The sequence below is a fragment of the Mastigoproctus giganteus genome, chromosome 12 (genome assembly GCF_048544385.1).
Source record: "Mastigoproctus giganteus isolate SK-2022 chromosome 12, ASM4854438v1, whole genome shotgun sequence".
Lineage (NCBI taxonomy): Eukaryota > Metazoa > Arthropoda > Arachnida > Uropygi > Thelyphonidae > Mastigoproctus > Mastigoproctus giganteus.
This window is the reverse complement of record NC_143586.1, coordinates 155,860,595-155,878,684: the sequence shown is the minus strand read 5'-3', so window position 1 is coordinate 155,878,684 and position 18,090 is coordinate 155,860,595. Positions and strand designations below refer to the sequence as shown.

Below are 18,090 nucleotides of genomic sequence, written 5' to 3'. Positions count from 1 at the left end.
AGTTTGCCCCGAGCATAAAAAAAATTCCTCATTTACAACAATTTACCTTTGAAAGCATTGCTGATTCTTGACAATGCTGGTGCCCACCCCCAGGACTTGGCAAACATTCTTGAAATTGACTTTGATTTCATCAAAGTCCAGTTTTTGCCTCCAAACACCACATTACTGATCCAACCCATGGATCAAGAAGTACTTGCCTGTTTTAAAAAACTTTACAACAAGGCTTTGTTTTCACAGCTTTTCGACCTGACTCATTCTTCTGATAAGACACTGAAGGAGTTCTAGAAGATTGAGTTCAATATTCTTCATGTCATTTCCTTTATTAAAATTGCCTGGGAGGGAGGGAGTGACACAGAGGACCCTTTGTGCATCATGGAAGAAACTTGTTCCTTCCTTTTTTTTGGGATGACAACAGTGCAGCCATGCGAGAAATCATTTCGACGGCGGAGAACCTCGACATAGGAGAAGTTGATGAGGCTGATGTGGAAGAGCTTGTGGAGAGAATCACGATGACGAACTAACCGGGGAAGAACTCAAAACACCCAGCGAATAGGAAGCAAAAGAGAGAGAAAAGGAAATTTCACGTGAAGAAGAAGAAGAAGACAGGGAAAAAGGGCTGATGCCAACAGCTACCATTAAAGAAATTTTATTCCATTGGAAGAAGGTGCAGTCTGCTTGTTTAAAATGGCACCCCAACACTGCTGTTGTAACTAGAATGACAGACTTGTTTAACAACACTACTATGCATCACTTCAAGGCTATCTTGTAAAAGAGGGAGAGACAGTCCACCCTTGATCAATTTCTCATCCCCATTCAAGCCAAGAGGAGAAGAGAAGGGGTATTAGCATTAGTAGAGGCATATGATGCCAGAAAGCGAGCTTATGCAGCATCAGCCAAAGGGAAAAAAAACCACTTCCATTTCACCAATCCGTTCGTTCAAAATACCTGTCCAGCTGAGCCTTAAATTTTATTTAGGCTATCAACTTCCACAACAAGGGATGGAAGTCTGTTCCACCAACCAACTACCCACTGGCTAAAGGCATATTTCCACACATCTATCCTACATCTGTCTTTCCTCAATCTGAATGCCCTCACAGGTGATTATTCTGAGCAAGAGGAAGAATCCCATCGGCATTGAGCATGCTCAAACCATTCAAGACTTTATACACCTCTATCAGATCACCTCGCCGGTGCCTAGTCTCCAGACACTAATTTGCAAAACTTAAGCCTTTCTTCGTAAGAGCAACCCATTCCATTCACAAATCTTGTTGCCCTTCTCTACTCATTCCAGCAGCTCTACATCCTTCTTGAAATGAGGCCTCCAGACCTGTATACAGTACTCAAGGGTGTGGCCTAACCATTGCCTTATATAAGGGAATAATCACCTCCTTATCCCTGCAAGAAAAATTCCTGTATATCATTGACAAGACACCATGAGCTACTCTTGCAGCCCGTCTGCACTGCACAGAGAACTTCATATCTGCCTGCACAATTACCCCCAGGTCCTTTTCATTCTCTACCACTGTCAGTGTAGTACCACAGAGTTGATACGTTGCTCTGGGGTTGCTGTTTCCCATATGTAGTAATTTACATTTGTCAATGTTAAACTTCATTTGCCACCTCTCAGCCCATCTGCTCAACCTTTCCAGATCCTGTTGCAGCAGCATAGTGTCAGTAGTGTCCTTAACAACCCTGCCAACCTTTGTATCGTCTGCAAACTTGGACATTAAGCTTGATATACCATCATCAATATCATTTATAAATCCAGAAAACAATAATGGACCCAATACTGAACCCTGAGGGACTCCACTAATAACATTAGTCCACAATGAGCAGTGTCCATTGATTACCACTCTCTGTCTTCTCCCACTCAACCATCCCTTTATCCATAGCAGCAATTTGCCTCCAATGCCACACTGCTCCAATTTGTGCAGCAGTCTTCCTTGTGCAACAGTATCAAAAGCCTTTCTAAGATCCAAGTATATAATATCAAAGTTATTCCCTGCATCCAGTTTTTTTGTGACTGCATCATAGTATCCAATCAAATTGGTCAGGCAAGACTTCCCCTTAACAAAACCATGCTGTGTCCGAGCTATAACTGAAGTCTTGTCTAGATGATCCTGCAGTGCTTTTTTAACCAGTATCTCCATTAATTTTCCTGATACAGAAGTTAAACTCACAGGTCTATAATTACTTGTGTCAGCCTTTGATCCTCCTTTGTGAATTGGGGTCACATTTGCACATCTCCAGTCTATGGGTACCTCCCCTGAGTCCAAGGAAGCTTTCTTAATTATGGCTAAGGGTTTGCTTACTTCCTTTGCTGCCTCCTTTAATATAACTGGATAGATCCCATCCACCCCAGGTGCCTTTCTTGTGTTTATCTTCAACAATTTCTCCTCCACTTTACCCTCAGTTATTACAAGATTATCTAGGTTACTGCTAGAGTTGAATACACCTCTGGCATTCCCCTCACTGAATAACTCCTCATGTGTGAATGTCGATGCAAAATATTCATTTAGTTTGTTAGCTACCTGAGCAGAATCATCAACAGCTGAACCATCGATATCAAGTGGACCAATCTGATTCATCCTCTTCCTTCTAGAGTTTACATAAGTAAAGAACTCTTTGCTATTTTTCTTTGCATCCTTTGCCAAAGATTTCTCGTAATCTGCCTTCGTCTGCCTAACCTCCTTTGTAACTTGGTTACATTTTTTTTTTTTTTTTTTTTTTTTTTTAGGAGCATTAGCAACTAAGGCCATATTGCTCCGGAATATGCGGTGGTCATTCCTTGACCTTTCCGCATCCTCCGTATTTGGTGGTGACGGGCTCGAACCCCGGTCTAATCAAGAAGCGTGTGCTACGCACTGCTGCTCCTTCCCACCTGGCTACGGAGGCGCCTAACTTGGTTACAGATCAGCTTATATCTATCATAGGCTTCTGTGTCACATGTTAATTTATATGTATCCCATGCATTTGTCTACAAGAAAAATGGATAGGATACATGGGTAGAACAAGATAAATAAAACATCCTTCCAACATCTAAGGCTCAATGAAATGTACCTACTCATTATGTATTTTGTAATTTTGTTTGTTATATGGTAGAATATAGTAAAGTCAATAATATTGTGTATTTCTCTCTGACAATGAATTAATCAATTTGCCATAAACTTATATTGAAAATATTGACCCACAATTCGACTCTAATTCGGCGACGGATTACAGTCGAATTGCGAGGCACCACTGTATTTGGGGGGGGGGGGTTAATTAAATTTTTTTTTATTGTGCTTGAGCAGTTAATTTTATTTCTTAAATTTTTTAAAAACTGAAAATTTTGCAAATACTGCGTTTTTTGGCCACAATATACTCTTTAGTTTTAATGAAAAAGTTTATTAGTTTAAAATAATAAATTTTTAATTAATATATCTGAAGTATTTCTGAAGTTTTAAGAAAGCTTCAGAAAAATTTCATGAAATAGAAATGAAATGATCTCCGACAAATTTAAGTTTATGGAGGCATTAATTGCAGGAAATTTCTGTCATTATTAACAATGCCAAATTAAATCGATATTTATGAAAAATATTTTGAAATTAATATATTTCAATGAAAAAAAAAAAAAAATTCTGCCTGTGTATGTAACAAATATTATGAACATGAAATAATAACATAAAATAATTCATATCCTTTTTTTTTTGCACGGTTCTTGTGACATTATATAACTCTGCTGTGTCTAAGACAAGTACAGTTCTTCAAGTATTGAAACACTACTTTTCATCACAATGACATCCTAACCGTTCTTGTGTTCTTACCATCCTTAACATCCTAACCTTTCTTGTGTTCTTACCATCCTTAACATCCTAACCTTTCTATCCTGTAAAGTTAAGAACAGCTATCATATCTTTTCTGATTAAGCTTGATGATTAATGAATAAGTAATCCCAAAAGTAGTCGTACTGGGAGTTAAACTTAATGTGATACTTTTTTACACAATAAAATTCATTTAAACAAGCCACTTGACTTGATTAGTGTTATTCACATTTAATTAACCAACCTTCTTTAATCTATCAGTGATGGTCTATCACTGATAGATTAAATCAGTTATGATCATTAACTATCAGTTATGGTCTTTAACGTAAGAATTTGGATGGAGTTGAAAACCCATTCCATCTTAAAATGCATATACAAGGTGATCCAAAATTCATGCAGCCTAAACATCAGTCATTAAAATTTATTAATTCTTTTTCTATCAGACTATGTAATTAAGTAATTATAAAAAATAACAATAAATGTTGAAAATGTCCACCTGCTTTTTTTGAATATATGTGCAGATTATATGTGCGTCACACTGATGGCACACTTTTGTAATGGCTGAATGGTTGTTTGCAATTTCATTCTGTATATTGGCTTTCAGTTCCTCCGATGTGTGGAGATTATTTCATATACTTTGCTTTTCAACATGCCTTATAAATAATTATAACAAACATGTTCAAAAGGAATATGTCACTACAACTTTGTCACAAACTGGTAAGCTTGAGTCTGTTAGTCAGTCCTCGTATAGCACGATAGTTGTCTTCCTAGAAACCCTCGTGCAATACAAAATCGTGCAATATAAACAACAGGCCCTATGGGAAAAATAGGGCCTGTTGTATTTTATTACGTAATAGTCGTAATAAAATACTAAAGTATTTTATTACGACTATTACGTAATAAAATATTGCTAATGCTTTTGCTTCTATCGTAAGCAAACTTGTTTTTTGTTTGATTTTCTATCCAAACAGATGACAGCTGTTCCATCTCTTCCAATTCTTTGTGTCTTAATCTAATGGATTTTAATTAAACTGAGTTGTTCCTGCTGTGAAAGTTGTTTTTATTTTCTCCGCATTCTTTGTCATTCTCAGCGTTGCCTCATTTAGGTCTGTAGCATGTGCAATATCACATGGTCTTTCATTTCGCTCAAAGCGTTTCACAATTTCATATTTTTTCTCTATTGACAGAGGCGGACTGGCCATAAGCCTTACCGGGGAAACACCGCTGGCCGATGTGATTTTGGCCATAAACGCTAGTATGAGGCCACTACAAATTTTCCCGGGTAAGAATTTTTGACCCAGTCCGCCTCTGTTTATCAATATCGCTTTCCTTTTTCTCTCTGAATCTGCAGTGTCTTCACCAGGACTCTTCCTTTTCACACCTTTTAAGTATTTTACTCATTTTTAGGGAATAAAGCACAATTACAAAATGAGGAGGCACGCTTGATACCCATAAACAAAGCTGCGCGCATGTAGCAACTGAATAAACAACACCGTAAAGGCAGAGATACACTATTAGCACTTCACATTTTACTAAAGCACATTTCTAGGGGTTACCACCATAAAACAATAAAAACAATTTCCAGTTGCATTTCTGCTAGTGGAATCTGTTATAAACTGGTAGTAAACTCGATCCAATTGCATCTGCGATTATACCGATAGCTGGAATTGTGCTGGTTTTTACGTTATTATGGTGAAATGTGTTTCCCCTTCACTGATTTAAAACACATAAATACATTTTCAGAATCTTCTCTTCATTCCTACCATATTGCGTTCGGTTGGGGTGATTCCGCGTTCGACTGCCATTTCTTGTACACACAAAGGCGAATCGTGCATAAGCGAATTCGGTTTGTGTTATATAAGATATCGTTCCCCTATTTATAAATGTGTATGATCGAATTTGTGTAGTGCAAACACGTGTTATACGAGGACTGACTGTACTTTGCTTTTCAACATGCCTTATAAATAATTATAACAAACATGTTCAAAAGGAATATGTCGCTACAACTTTGTCACAAACTGGTAAGCTTGAGTCTGTTAAGTGTTTCTGTGTAAGCGTGCCACCAATGATGTTATACTCCACTTCCTTTGGACCTAGGTCATTATGGCTTCGTCACAAACAAACCGGTAAGTATGAGTCTGTGTAAGTGTGAACTTACAGCCACTGTTCTGCATGTGTGTAAAATGTTGCCAATAATTTCTTTTATAAACATCGTGTATGGTTACCAAAAGGAGAGAAATTAGTTCTTTCATTTTAGGTAGCACGTATTCAGAATCACCCTATGTAATATGGATTGGTTGGTTGATTTCTGTTTTTCTGGTGCAAAAGCTACTGAAGCTATAGTGTGACATGGCCAGTGTGGTATGGAGCAGTTATGGCTATTTCTCAGAAAAAAATTGTGGCGAATTCAATGTTTTTCTCTGTAAAGTTTACAAATGTTATAATCATGATGGCAGGTTTTCCCTCTGTTTCTTTAATTTTGTAATAAAAATGGTCAAGAAAGCAAATTTTTGCATACTTTAGATATGTTTCTGAAGGATAACTGGACACCCTAGGGTACTTCTGGACTTGCAGAGTTGTTTGGAATCAGTTCCAAGAAGTTTTTAAAGCCAGGAAACACAGGAAAAGCCTTAGAAGCTGATGGAAGCTTCAAAATTCTTTTCCAGGTTTCTCAATAGTTCGCCGATCCTTTAAAAGGTGGCACAACCGGCGGGCCAGTTAGTTCTGTGCGTGCTTTCATGGTGTTGAGTGTGTCTCCATGTACGGCAGTGTACTTTAATTGTATGTGAAGTAACTATAATCATGACAATGAACTGTAATTATTGTGGGTGACTGAAATAAAATAATGAACAGTGTTAATTGTATACCAATTGTTTTTAATCAGAACCCCGTTTCCTAACAATACTGTTTAATCTTGGCAGTTGACCCTCAGAAAATGGCTGCAGGAGAAAAGAGGTTGAGTTACACTAACGGATATAAACTAAATGTAACAGATCATTCTAAAAAACATGGTAACAGAGCTGCAGTTTTTTGGGCCACCACATACAGGAAAAATTATATGCGTCTGACAGAAGCAAGAAAGAGAACTTCAAGCTGCTAAAAAAAGTAAACATAACTTTCGTCGTTCTGTCCCACATAGGCCAGAACTTGAAGAAGATGTAAAAAAGTAGGTAGTAGGTGAAAGGAATTTAGGAAGACGTGTTTCTACCAAAATGATTATGTATAAGGCCAAGATGTTAGCAGAAGGACGAGGAATTTTGAATTTTTCTGGAACGGAAGGTCAGTGTTACTGATTCATACAAAGGCATGGTTTACCAATGTGTACAAAAACATCAATTGCACAAAAATTACCAGCAGATTATGAAGAAAAAATACTGGAATTCCATAAATTTGTAATAAAGGCACAAAAACAAACTTCTTTTGAACTTGGCCAAATAGGAAATATGGACAAGATCTCACTAACTTTTGATGTCCCATCCAACAAAACTGTGAATATCAAAGGGTCTAAAATGGTGTCAATAAAAACCCCTGGGCATGAGAAAACACATTACACAGTAGTTTTGGCCTGCTGTGCTGATAGCACAAAATTACCACCATTTTTAATATTTAAAAGAAAAACTCCATCTAAGGAAAAAATTCCAGAAGGTGTATTTTTTCATGTTCATCCAAAAGGATGGTTGAATCTCGAATGAATTTATGACTCCAAAAAATATGGGCAAGCCATACTGGTGGTCCCTTAAGGAAACCATCTCTTCTCATTTGGGAACAGTTCAGAGCCGATAAAATTGAAATCATTAAACAGAGGGCAAGGGAATTGAATTCACAAGTAGTTGTCATTCCTGGTGGACTGATAAGCCATTGCAGCCTTTAGATGCGACCATAAACAAGCCATTTAAGTAAAATATGAGAACAGTGGAACAAATGGATGGGAGAACCCGATCACAACCTCACACCCACAGGAAGAATGAACAGGCCCACCATTGCACAGGTGTATGAATGGGTTAAGGAATCTTGAAGAAATATAAGTGGCAAAATAATTATAAAGTCTTTCAAGAAGACTGGAATTAGTAATGCCCTTGATGGCATTGAAGATATTGCGTTATTTGAAGACAGTGATACCAACGTTAGCGAGGAAGATTTTTTGGGATTTGAAGTTGATGATTTTTTTGGTTTTCAAAATGACTGAACTTTCCCTTTGCAGAACACTGTTTTTTACCATTTCCTCACTGCCTTTTTGTTCATTTTCAATTCTGTGGTAGTTTGCTTCATATAAAATATTTTCTAATTTAGCTAAGATTCTTTTATTTCTCTTTTGTATTATTTTGTATTATTGCTGTATTAGTAAATTAATAATAATAATTAAATATACTGTATTATTATACAGTATTAGTATTTTTCTTGCTGTTCTGATCACATGTTTGGGATGAGCTTTTTTCTACTATACACATTAGAATGAATATTAAATGCTTAAATACACTAAAACTTTTTTCCTTTCTAAAATGGAGGTGCATCCTACATACCTATGCATCTTATATGCTGTCAAATACAATATTTTTCATAAGTATTAAAAATTATATGTAATTATTTGTATTTATAATTTTTTTTTTTACTATTTTAATCACTTTCTACAATAAAATGAAATAAAATGGGCAGCACGTAGACAATTTTTCTCTAACAAAATCAAATGAAAAATTAAACAAACAGTAGAAAACTTTAGGAGTTTCACTGCCTTGAGAAACATGAAAACCCTGTGATTTTATGCCATCTCATCTTTGCAAGCAACCTCAGTTGCAGCAATAATCTCAAGTGTTGGCCTAAGATGGAAATCTATCCAGAAGGCATTTTGTCCACGACTGTTCACAATCATGGAAGAATCATGCCTTCTGGTACAATGAATTTGAGATTAAAGCTACTGGGTGTAATTTCCTTGAAAGTTAATGACAAAGAACTTTCATTATTACACAAGATAGTTATAATTTATGTGAGGAACAGAACAATGTAAAAAACATTGAAAATAAAAATCAGTGTTTCAATGGAATTCTGAAAAACTGACAGCTCATTGAATAACACATTTCATTATCAACCACAAAGAAAAAAACAACATTTATTTTCTAATGGTGGGGTGTTAATCAAGATGAGTTTAAAATAAAATGTCTTAACAACCAAACTACTGAAAAAACAATTCTCTGTAGCCTATTATCATGATTAACTGTAAAAAATGAAATGAAGAACTCACAACTAAAGTGACAAATCATCATAAAATTTGTACTATAACATGCAAAAATTTTATGTATCAACATGTTCTTATTTTTTTCTTGCACTTGATGAAGCAGAGGATATTTGTGACATAGCTCAATTACGCATTTTTATTAGAACAAATGACAGAAATTTGAATGTAACTGAAGAACTTGTAGGTCTTGAGAAATTAACAATACAACAAAAGATATATATGCTATGAAGTCATATCTGATTAAAGTTACATTTTATATATAACATTATCAAGTCAAGTTAAATAATATGCATATGATGAACTGGACCACAGTTCTGGCATCCATTGGAAGTCCTGTAAAAGGATGTTCTTTTGTTCAGTGAAGAAGTGCTTTATTGCTGTGTGTGACTACATGTTTGTTATTTGGTTTTTAGGAGCATTAACAACTAAGGCCATATTACTCCGGGGATATGCGGTGGTCATTCCCTGACCTTTCCGCATCCTCCGTATTTGGTGGGCACGGGCTCAAACCCCAGTCTATGACTACATGGTGCACAAATTTCCAATGGAATATGATGGTCTTGTAAATACAGAGGTAGCACAAATCTCATCAATTGGCAGTGGCTCATTTTAAAATGATACACTGTCAATTGATGAAATTGATTTTTCATTGTTTTATGGACAAGTTTCAGCACTTCTCAGTATCACTAAAAATGAAGAAATGTATGAAGCAGCTAGTGTTTTGCAGTATCAATTCTCAATTTCAGTGTGAGAACCTAAACTCACCAGTAACTATTATAAAAGAGGAGACATAAGGTACAGTGATCCTTGGTTGGGGAACTATCCAGTATTGAAGGAAACTTGAAATACAGTGGATTCCGATTATTTGGGCCACCGGTTAATCGGGGCAGCTGTTTATTTTGGGCAAATCTTAAAAAACAGAACCCAATCAAGAAAATAGCCAGGGTTTAGGTCACTTAATTGGGACAGCATGCCGTTTAATCGAGGCAGGAGACCGCAGCACTGGATATTATCCTATGATTGTCTCCGACAGTACCACATGGTTCGGTCAAAATTCTGGAGGTCACAACCATAAAACAATAAAAACAATTAGCAGTCACCTGTTTATTGGACTTTTCTGTTAGTGAAATCTATCATAAACGGACAGTAAACTCGATCTTACTGAATTTGCAATAATAACGACAGCTGGAATTCTGTGGGTTATTATGGTGAAATGTGTTTACACTTCCATGAAATCTTCAATCATATAAAAAAATTAATTTTCAGATCTTCTCTTCATTCCTATTTTTAAAGCTTTGTAACTCGTTACTCCCTTCTCACTTGCACGTATCGTGTTACTTGCAATTTGTGTGCCGTGTTCTTTGTTATTGATTGCTTATCTTTTTACTGTTTTAAATTTTAACCTCCACCCACAAATGTTAGTGAACAGAAATGTCAACTAGTTAGTATGTCCATATTACAGTACGTATTAATTATTCCGATTATCACTTATATTCTTCCGATTTTCACGTATCATTTAATTTTTTAATTGGTAAGGTAATAAAGGGTAAATTTGTGTTTAATATATCTTTACTTTTATAGCCTGTGGATAATATTCCTCCTATTTTCTCTAATTAGAATCGCTGTTTAATAGAATTAAAATTCAATTCACAAACGTGATCACAATGACTGGCGCTTACTACACATCATATAGTGAACGGTACTTTACTATGGTGAGTTCGTCATAACGTGATTTGATTGTACAGTGAACCAATTGTAAAGGGGGGATCCATTGTATATTTAACTATTTACGTGAAACTTTGGATAACTGGGGCAGCCGCTTAATCGGGCCAAAATGCACTAGTCCCAGTGTGTCCCAAATAACCAGAATGGACTGTATAACAAATTATTTCAAGTCACACTTGGAATTTTAATGATTCCTCTTGGAAATGCTGGATATCAGAAGTTTTCTGGCAATGTAAAAAAAAAAATAAAAAAAAAGAGAGTTCAGGTCTCTTTATGGTGAAGGTCTGGAAATGTTTTGATAGTCAAGTAGTCTAGAGGAGAGCAAGAGCCACTGTTATAAACAAAACTGTGACTCAATATTTCTGAAGAAGGCAAAGTCTGCAAGAGGTACTTCCTTGCAACGAGTCAGTTAGTATCTAACAGATAATCCAAACAGAAATCCACTGACAGAAAAATTCTAGGTGCCCAATGTTTGAAAACAATATTTTACTGGTAAACAACCCTATGGCTATATCTTAATAGAAAGTGCTTCTGTTTTCAGTAAAATTTAATTCTGATTTGGAATTAAATTTTACTGAATTAATTTGGATTTATTTTTTATTTAATTTAATATTTAATTAATTTTACTTAATTTGGATTTTAAAAAAATCCATTTTCCTACTGTTTTACCATTAATCCCTTGTTGTTGTTTTTTTGGTTTTTAGGAGCATTAGCAACTAAGGCCATATTGCTCCGGGGATATGCGGTGGTCATTCCCTGACCTTTCCGCATCCTCCGTATTTGGTGGGCACAGGCTCAAACCCCAGTCTAATCAAGAAGCGTGTGCTACACACTACTGCTCCTGCCCACCTGGCTACGGAGGCGCCCCCATTAATCCCTTATTTCTTTTTCTGATAAAATTATGAAATCTGCTTTCTGGATGCCAGAAGTTGACAGTTATATATATATATATGATTCAGAAATTTACAAAAATAATTATATTTCACCTTGATTTGGGCCTTTTCTCCAAACACATATAATGCTACTCTGTGAAGTGTATGGACCCCTCCATCTAAACCATCAGGAAGTTCAGAATGGCGGCCAGTTGTGCGAAGACCAAATTCTGAACCCAAACTAGTTGTAGAGCCTTGCCGTCTTTCTTTTAAGCTTCCCCATCGTAATTCTAGAAATTGTTAAACTTATATGCTTTAAAGACAATATTATTATGTATGTATCTTTATATAAAAAAGGCATTAGAAATTTTAATTGTTTTATTATCACTTATTTCTCAGTTTTAAACAGTAAAATTAAATATTCTTAATGGAATTCACAAATACAAAGTATTCCATAACTACTTAATACAATTTAAAAAAGCTTATTTCTTAGTCAAAAAACATAAAAGAGATTGTACAAACATGAAATTTCTTAGCTTTCATTACTGGTAATGTAGTTACTTCAAGTTTGTATCTGTATTAAGCAAAATCAGTAAATTTAGGGTTTTATGTATAACATTAAATTCCATTTTATTTACTTCTTAAATCAACTGTTGTAAGAGAACAATAAACAACTGGATAATAATGATGTCAATTAACAGTTATAAATAAAAGTGGAAGCAGCTAATTTTTATTCTGAATGTTATTCTTTTCCAGTACACATTATTTCAATTAAGTTATAAGAACACCATTCTGCAACACTGTGTTGATTATGCATTTGTCAAGATAGCAGATATGCATTTAATTTTGGACAACTGTAAAATTCAATTCAGCTACAGCTAAATATCTCATCACTGAATTGCTCATTGCAAAATCCTGAGATAAAAGATATATATACAAGTATATATATATTAAGACACTTTTAAATCAGATGACTGGTAAAACAACATAAGTTTTTTATAGATATTTATATATTTTATAAAAGCACAAATATTGACACTAAACTGATATTTGGTGATGTTTCAGGATTCTTTCTAATATATCATCACCTCAAGTGGGGTTAAGAAGAAAAAGAAAGCCTCGCTCACAGGACGCAACTGCTAAACATTCAAAACCGAATCGCCATTTCCTTATAATATTCCTTATATTCTAAACCATATTATTCCTGCAAAACATTTCATAATTGCAAAATGTGGTTACAAAGATGTTGTTTACTGATTGCTCCATCTTAATAGTAAAGATAATATCATCATCAAACCACAGCAGTAGAAGAAAAGATCTGGATTTTAGTGCCAGGATTTATCTCATTATTACTTTCCACCAGTCTGCTGAGTTGTCAGACATCAGTAGGGAGCCGCCTGAACCTCTAGCAAAGGTTAACTGGGAGCTCTTCAGATTCTGAATAGCTTTAGTCAGTTTTTACTGTCACTGTATAGCAGCAATATTTCAAGCACTTCTGTTCCATGCTATACATACCATAAAATACAGTATTACAATATTTAATGATTTTTATTTCATAGTACAATTTCTTTTGACTTTGATGGACAATTTGATTTGGTGGATAGGCCTTATGGAAGCAGTTTCAGGAGACGGGAACCATTACAAGAAGAGCTGCCCAAGGGATAAGTCAACTAGAATAGACTGCAACCCTTCAGCATGTCAGCAAGATGGAATCCTACAATGTCCTGTCATCAACTGTCTCTTGAGGTTGCTGCAGCCACAAGTGAAACATTTCCAACCAGACTGTTATAAGAAGGCTCAATTCAAGTGGACTCTACGCAAGGAAGCCAGTTGTTTGCACCCATTAACCCCAAACTACCACAGAGCTCATCGAAACTGGTGCCTTGAATATGCGACTTGGAGCCCGACAAATGGGATACAGTTATGTTTTCTGTTCTTTGATGAGTCCCGTTTTAGCCTACAAACAGACATTTACAGCGGAGGCAGTGTTCTTGTGTGGGACAGAATAATGATCAATGGTCACACTGCATGCCAACAGCCAACTCTTCAGTCACTTGGTTAGCTGAGGCCTGCGCTGATGGAAGAATGGGATTTGCTACCGCAGAATCTTACGAGACACTCTTATATCGGGCATGGTTAACCACAGTCAGGTCTGTTGGAGAGGATCATACGCCATACTGATGATGTGCCCACATTTTTGAGCATCTTGTATTGACTTCTCTAATGTGACTTTTTTTGGCAATTCTTATAGAACCCCTATAAATGTCCTTTATATCTGTCTGAAGTTTCTCACCATCTTCTCATTTCATCATTATTCTATGGTATTCACACCAATTTTTGTCCCACTTCATCACAAGGCAGAATGCGCTGGTCCCTCAAGAACTAGTAGTTGTTGGTGACTCTATTGTCAGGGAAACGGGAAACATCCTTTGTAAAAAGGATAGGTGGAACAGGATCAGGGTATGTCTGCCAGGGGCAAAGGTTTATGACGTTGGAGAGCGAATATCATCTTTTAACGGCACAAAAGGTGATATAGTTGTACACGTTGGCACTAATGATATCAAGAGTAGGAGACCGGCAGAATTACTTAACAAGTACAGGTCACTGATGAAAAAAAGCCGTGAATTAGGGTTGAATTTGAAAGTGTCTGCAATTCTGCCCAGACACGATAGGAGGGAGTATATGATGACAGTCTTGTCGATCAATTCGGCCCTGTAAAGATTGTGCAAGGCTCAAGGGATAGAAATTTTTCAGCCTGGACTGTACTTGTTAACAGGAGAGACTGCTTCTACAGGGATGGGATACACTTAAATAGAAAGGGTGCAAGAATATTTGCTGATGCTATCGAGGCAGTGTTGGGTGGGTCGGAAAACTGATAGCTTGGGGGGATACAAGGACTAATAGTTTAACAGTAGCCGTAGGCAGAGGTGAAGGTGATTCTTGCACAACTTCTATTAGAATAAGTAGCGACCTGGAGCGAGGGGTGTTGGGAGTTTCAGGGACGGGTGGCAGTCATCGTGAAACAGGTGGGTATATAGGATGTGTTAGAGTAACTAAGAATAACAATAGGTGCATGTATACCAATGCTAGAAGTATAGTAAATAAATTTGATGAATTTGAAGTGTTGGTCAAGACATCAAAGGCGGATATTGTTGGGATATCAGAGACATGGTGTCACACTGATATAAGGAATGCCGAACTGGAATTTGGGGAGTAGAATGTGTACAGAAAGGATAGACAGGATAGGAAGGGAGGAGGTGTTGTTATGCTGTTAATTAAGAAAAACATAAAATCAAAAGAAGTGCATCCAGTTGATATAGATGAACAGTGCACTGTTGAGTCAGTTTGGTGTGACATAAGCACTGCGAAAGCAAAAATAAGAGTAGGAGTGTGTTATAGGCCTAATGACTCGAATGAGTACAATGAACAATTGTACAGAGAAATAGAGTGGGCTAGTAAATCGGAATGTCTTATAATGGGGGATTTTAACTTCCCAGATATTGACTGGAACTTGTGGGTTGGGCACTCACACACTAGTCAGCCTTTTGTGGATTTATTGGATGACTGTTTTCTGCAGCAGCATGTTCGAGAGGCAACCAGAGAAAGTAATACTCTTGATCTGGTTATCAGCAGTGATCATTCATGTATTAGGAATTTACAGATAAAAGAACCACTAGGTGGCAGTGATCACAGTGTACTGACGTGGGATTTACTTAAAGATTTAATTACCATCAGGGGTAAAGGAAAGGGTTTTTGCTTCCGTAAAGGCGAGTACAGTGGTCTCCGACAGTTTTTAAATTCTGTACAGTGGGATCAACTGACGATGTTACCAACAGTAAATTCTAAGTGGGAAGCATTCAAGGAATTAATCGTGAATGCTACTAAAAGTTTCATACCTATTAAGAAATATTGTTCAAGGTTTAGGCCTAAATGGTTGTCAAATGAACTAATGAGACTTGTAACAGAGAAGAAAAATGCATGGGTTGCATATAAATTATCAAGCGACTCAGAAGCCTATGGCAGATTACGAGAAATTCTTGGCAAAAGATGCTAAGAAAAACAGCAAGGATTTCTTTACTTATATAAACTCTAAAAGGAAGGGGATGAATCTGATTGGTCCACTTGACATCGATGGTTCAACTGTTGATGATCCTGCTCAGATAGCAAACAAACTGAGTGAATATTTTGCATCTACATTCACACATGAGGAATTATTAAGGTTTGAAAATGGCAGAAGATTATCAAATTGTAGCAGGATACATAATGATTTTGTAATAACTGAGAGCAAAGTGGAAGAGAAACTGTTGAAGTTAAACGTAAGAAAAGCACCTGGGTGGATGGGATCTATCCAGTTATATTAAAGGAGGCGGCAAAGCAACTAAGCAAACCCTTAGCCATAATTATGAGAGCATCCTTGGACTCAGGGGAGGTTCCCTCGGACTGGAGATGTGCAAATGTATCCCCAATTCACAAAGGGGGATCAAAGGGTGACACGAGTAATTACAGTCCAGTTAGTTTAACTTCTGTTCCGGGTAAAATAATGGAGTCGCTGGTTAAAGATGCATTGCAGGATCATCTAGACAAGACTGCAGCAATAATTTAGACACAGCATGGGTTTGTTAAGGGAAAGTCTTGTCTGACAAATTTGATAGGATATTATGATGTGGTTACAAAGGAACTGGAAAAAATAATTTTGATATCATATATTTGGATTTCAGGAAAGCTTTTGACACTGTTGCACATGGAAGACTATTGTACAAATTGGAGCAGAATGATATTAAGGGTAAGTTGCTACAATGGATAAAAGGATGGTTAAGTTCGAGAAGACAGAGGGTGGTAATCAATGGGTGCTGCTCTTCTTGGACTAATGTTATTAGTAGAGTCCCACAGGGTTCGGTATTGGGTCCACTGTTGTTTTGTATATTTATCAATGATATTGATGAAGGTATATCAGGCTTAATGTCGAAGTTTGCAGCTGATACAAAGGTTGGCAGGGTTGTTAATGACAGTAATGGCAGTGTGCTACTGCAACAGGATCTAGATAATTTGGGCAGATGGGCTAAGAAGTGGCAACTGAAGTTTAACCTTGACAAATGCAAAGTACTGCATATGGGTAGAAGTAACCCCAGAGAAATGTACCAACTGTGTGGTACTACACTTAAGGTGGTAGAAAATGAAAAAGACCTGGGAGTAATTGTGCAGGCAGATATGAAGTTTTCTGAGCAATGCAGACAGGCTGACAGGGCAGGTCATGGGGTTTTGTCAATGATATATAGGAATTTTGCTAGCAGGAAAAAGGAGGTGATTATCCCTCTGTATAAGGCAATGGTCAGGTCAGGCCACGCCTTGAGTACTGCGTACAGGTCTAGAGGCCTCATTTTAGGAAGGATGTAGATTTACTTGAGTGTGTACAGAGAAGGGCAACAAGACTGGTGAGGGGAATGAAGGGATCTTCTTACCAAGAGAGGCTTAAGTTCTGCAAATTGCAGTGGCTGGAGACTAGGCTCCTGTGCAGTGATCTGACTGAGGTGTATAAGGCCTTGAATGGGTTGAGTACTCTGAATTCTGATGGGATCCTTCCACTTGTTCAGATTACGAACCTAAGGGGGCATAAATTCAAATTAAGAAAGACAGATGTAGAATAGATGTGCGGAAATTTGCCTTTAGCCAGCGGGTGGTTAATTGCTGGAACAAAGTTCCATCTGTTGTTGTGGAAGTTGATAGGTTGAATAAATTTAAGGAGGAACTGGACAGGCACTTGGAGGGAATGGTGTGATTTTTTTTTTTTTTTTGGCTGATGCTGCATAAGCTCATACATTTGCTTTCTTGCATCACATGCCACTACTACTACAAGTTGCACGAGTTACACCATGTTTTCTGCGTGTTCGGTTAATTTTGTCAAGCAGTGTATATATAGGTTTTGGATTGGTGATGTCCTGAATGTGCCAAGAAAAATCCTGAGCACACTACATTGTACTAGGTTAGGACATGTTAATAAAGTCTTTTGAGCAGAGTTATGCTGGGCCCAATAATCTAGTTGAGATCTGATCAAAGCTTGGTATAGGTGGAGGAGGGTATAACAACCAGATCCCCAATGTCATAGATAAGATGACTTTATGTTCAGCTTTTTCATACCGAGTTCATGTTTGCAGTATATGTTTTTTGGAATGTCAGTTTGATGTCAAACATGCCTAAGGATCAGATACAGTTAGTAAGTTCTATCAGTTGAGTTCTCAGTAATAATTAGGGTTTTAAATGTAGTTGATGCCTTTTGCAAAAGTGTGAATGGTTTTAGTTTTTGAAGCCAATAGCCAGTATATGATGCTCAACACTATTTTGTTTATTGTGAGCTGCAGTTATCTTTAAATGGAACATATATTCTGTGAATGGCAGGATATTGCATGGTCATTAGCATAAATGTAGATGTTTACATTGCCAGGAATGTTCTGCACTAAATTCT

General features: G+C 36.8%; 1 protein-coding gene across 1 annotated transcript in view; it reads right to left on the bottom strand.

Moving 5' to 3' along the window:
* The window catches only part of Sbf (SET domain binding factor), a 540,931-nt gene that overhangs the window by 138,730 nt on the left and 384,111 nt on the right, over window positions 1-18,090 (bottom strand). Inside the window, 1 exon segment of the mRNA XM_090386505.1 lies at window positions 11,745-11,920. Coding sequence (XP_090242631.1) covers window positions 11,745-11,920 — 176 coding nt within the window.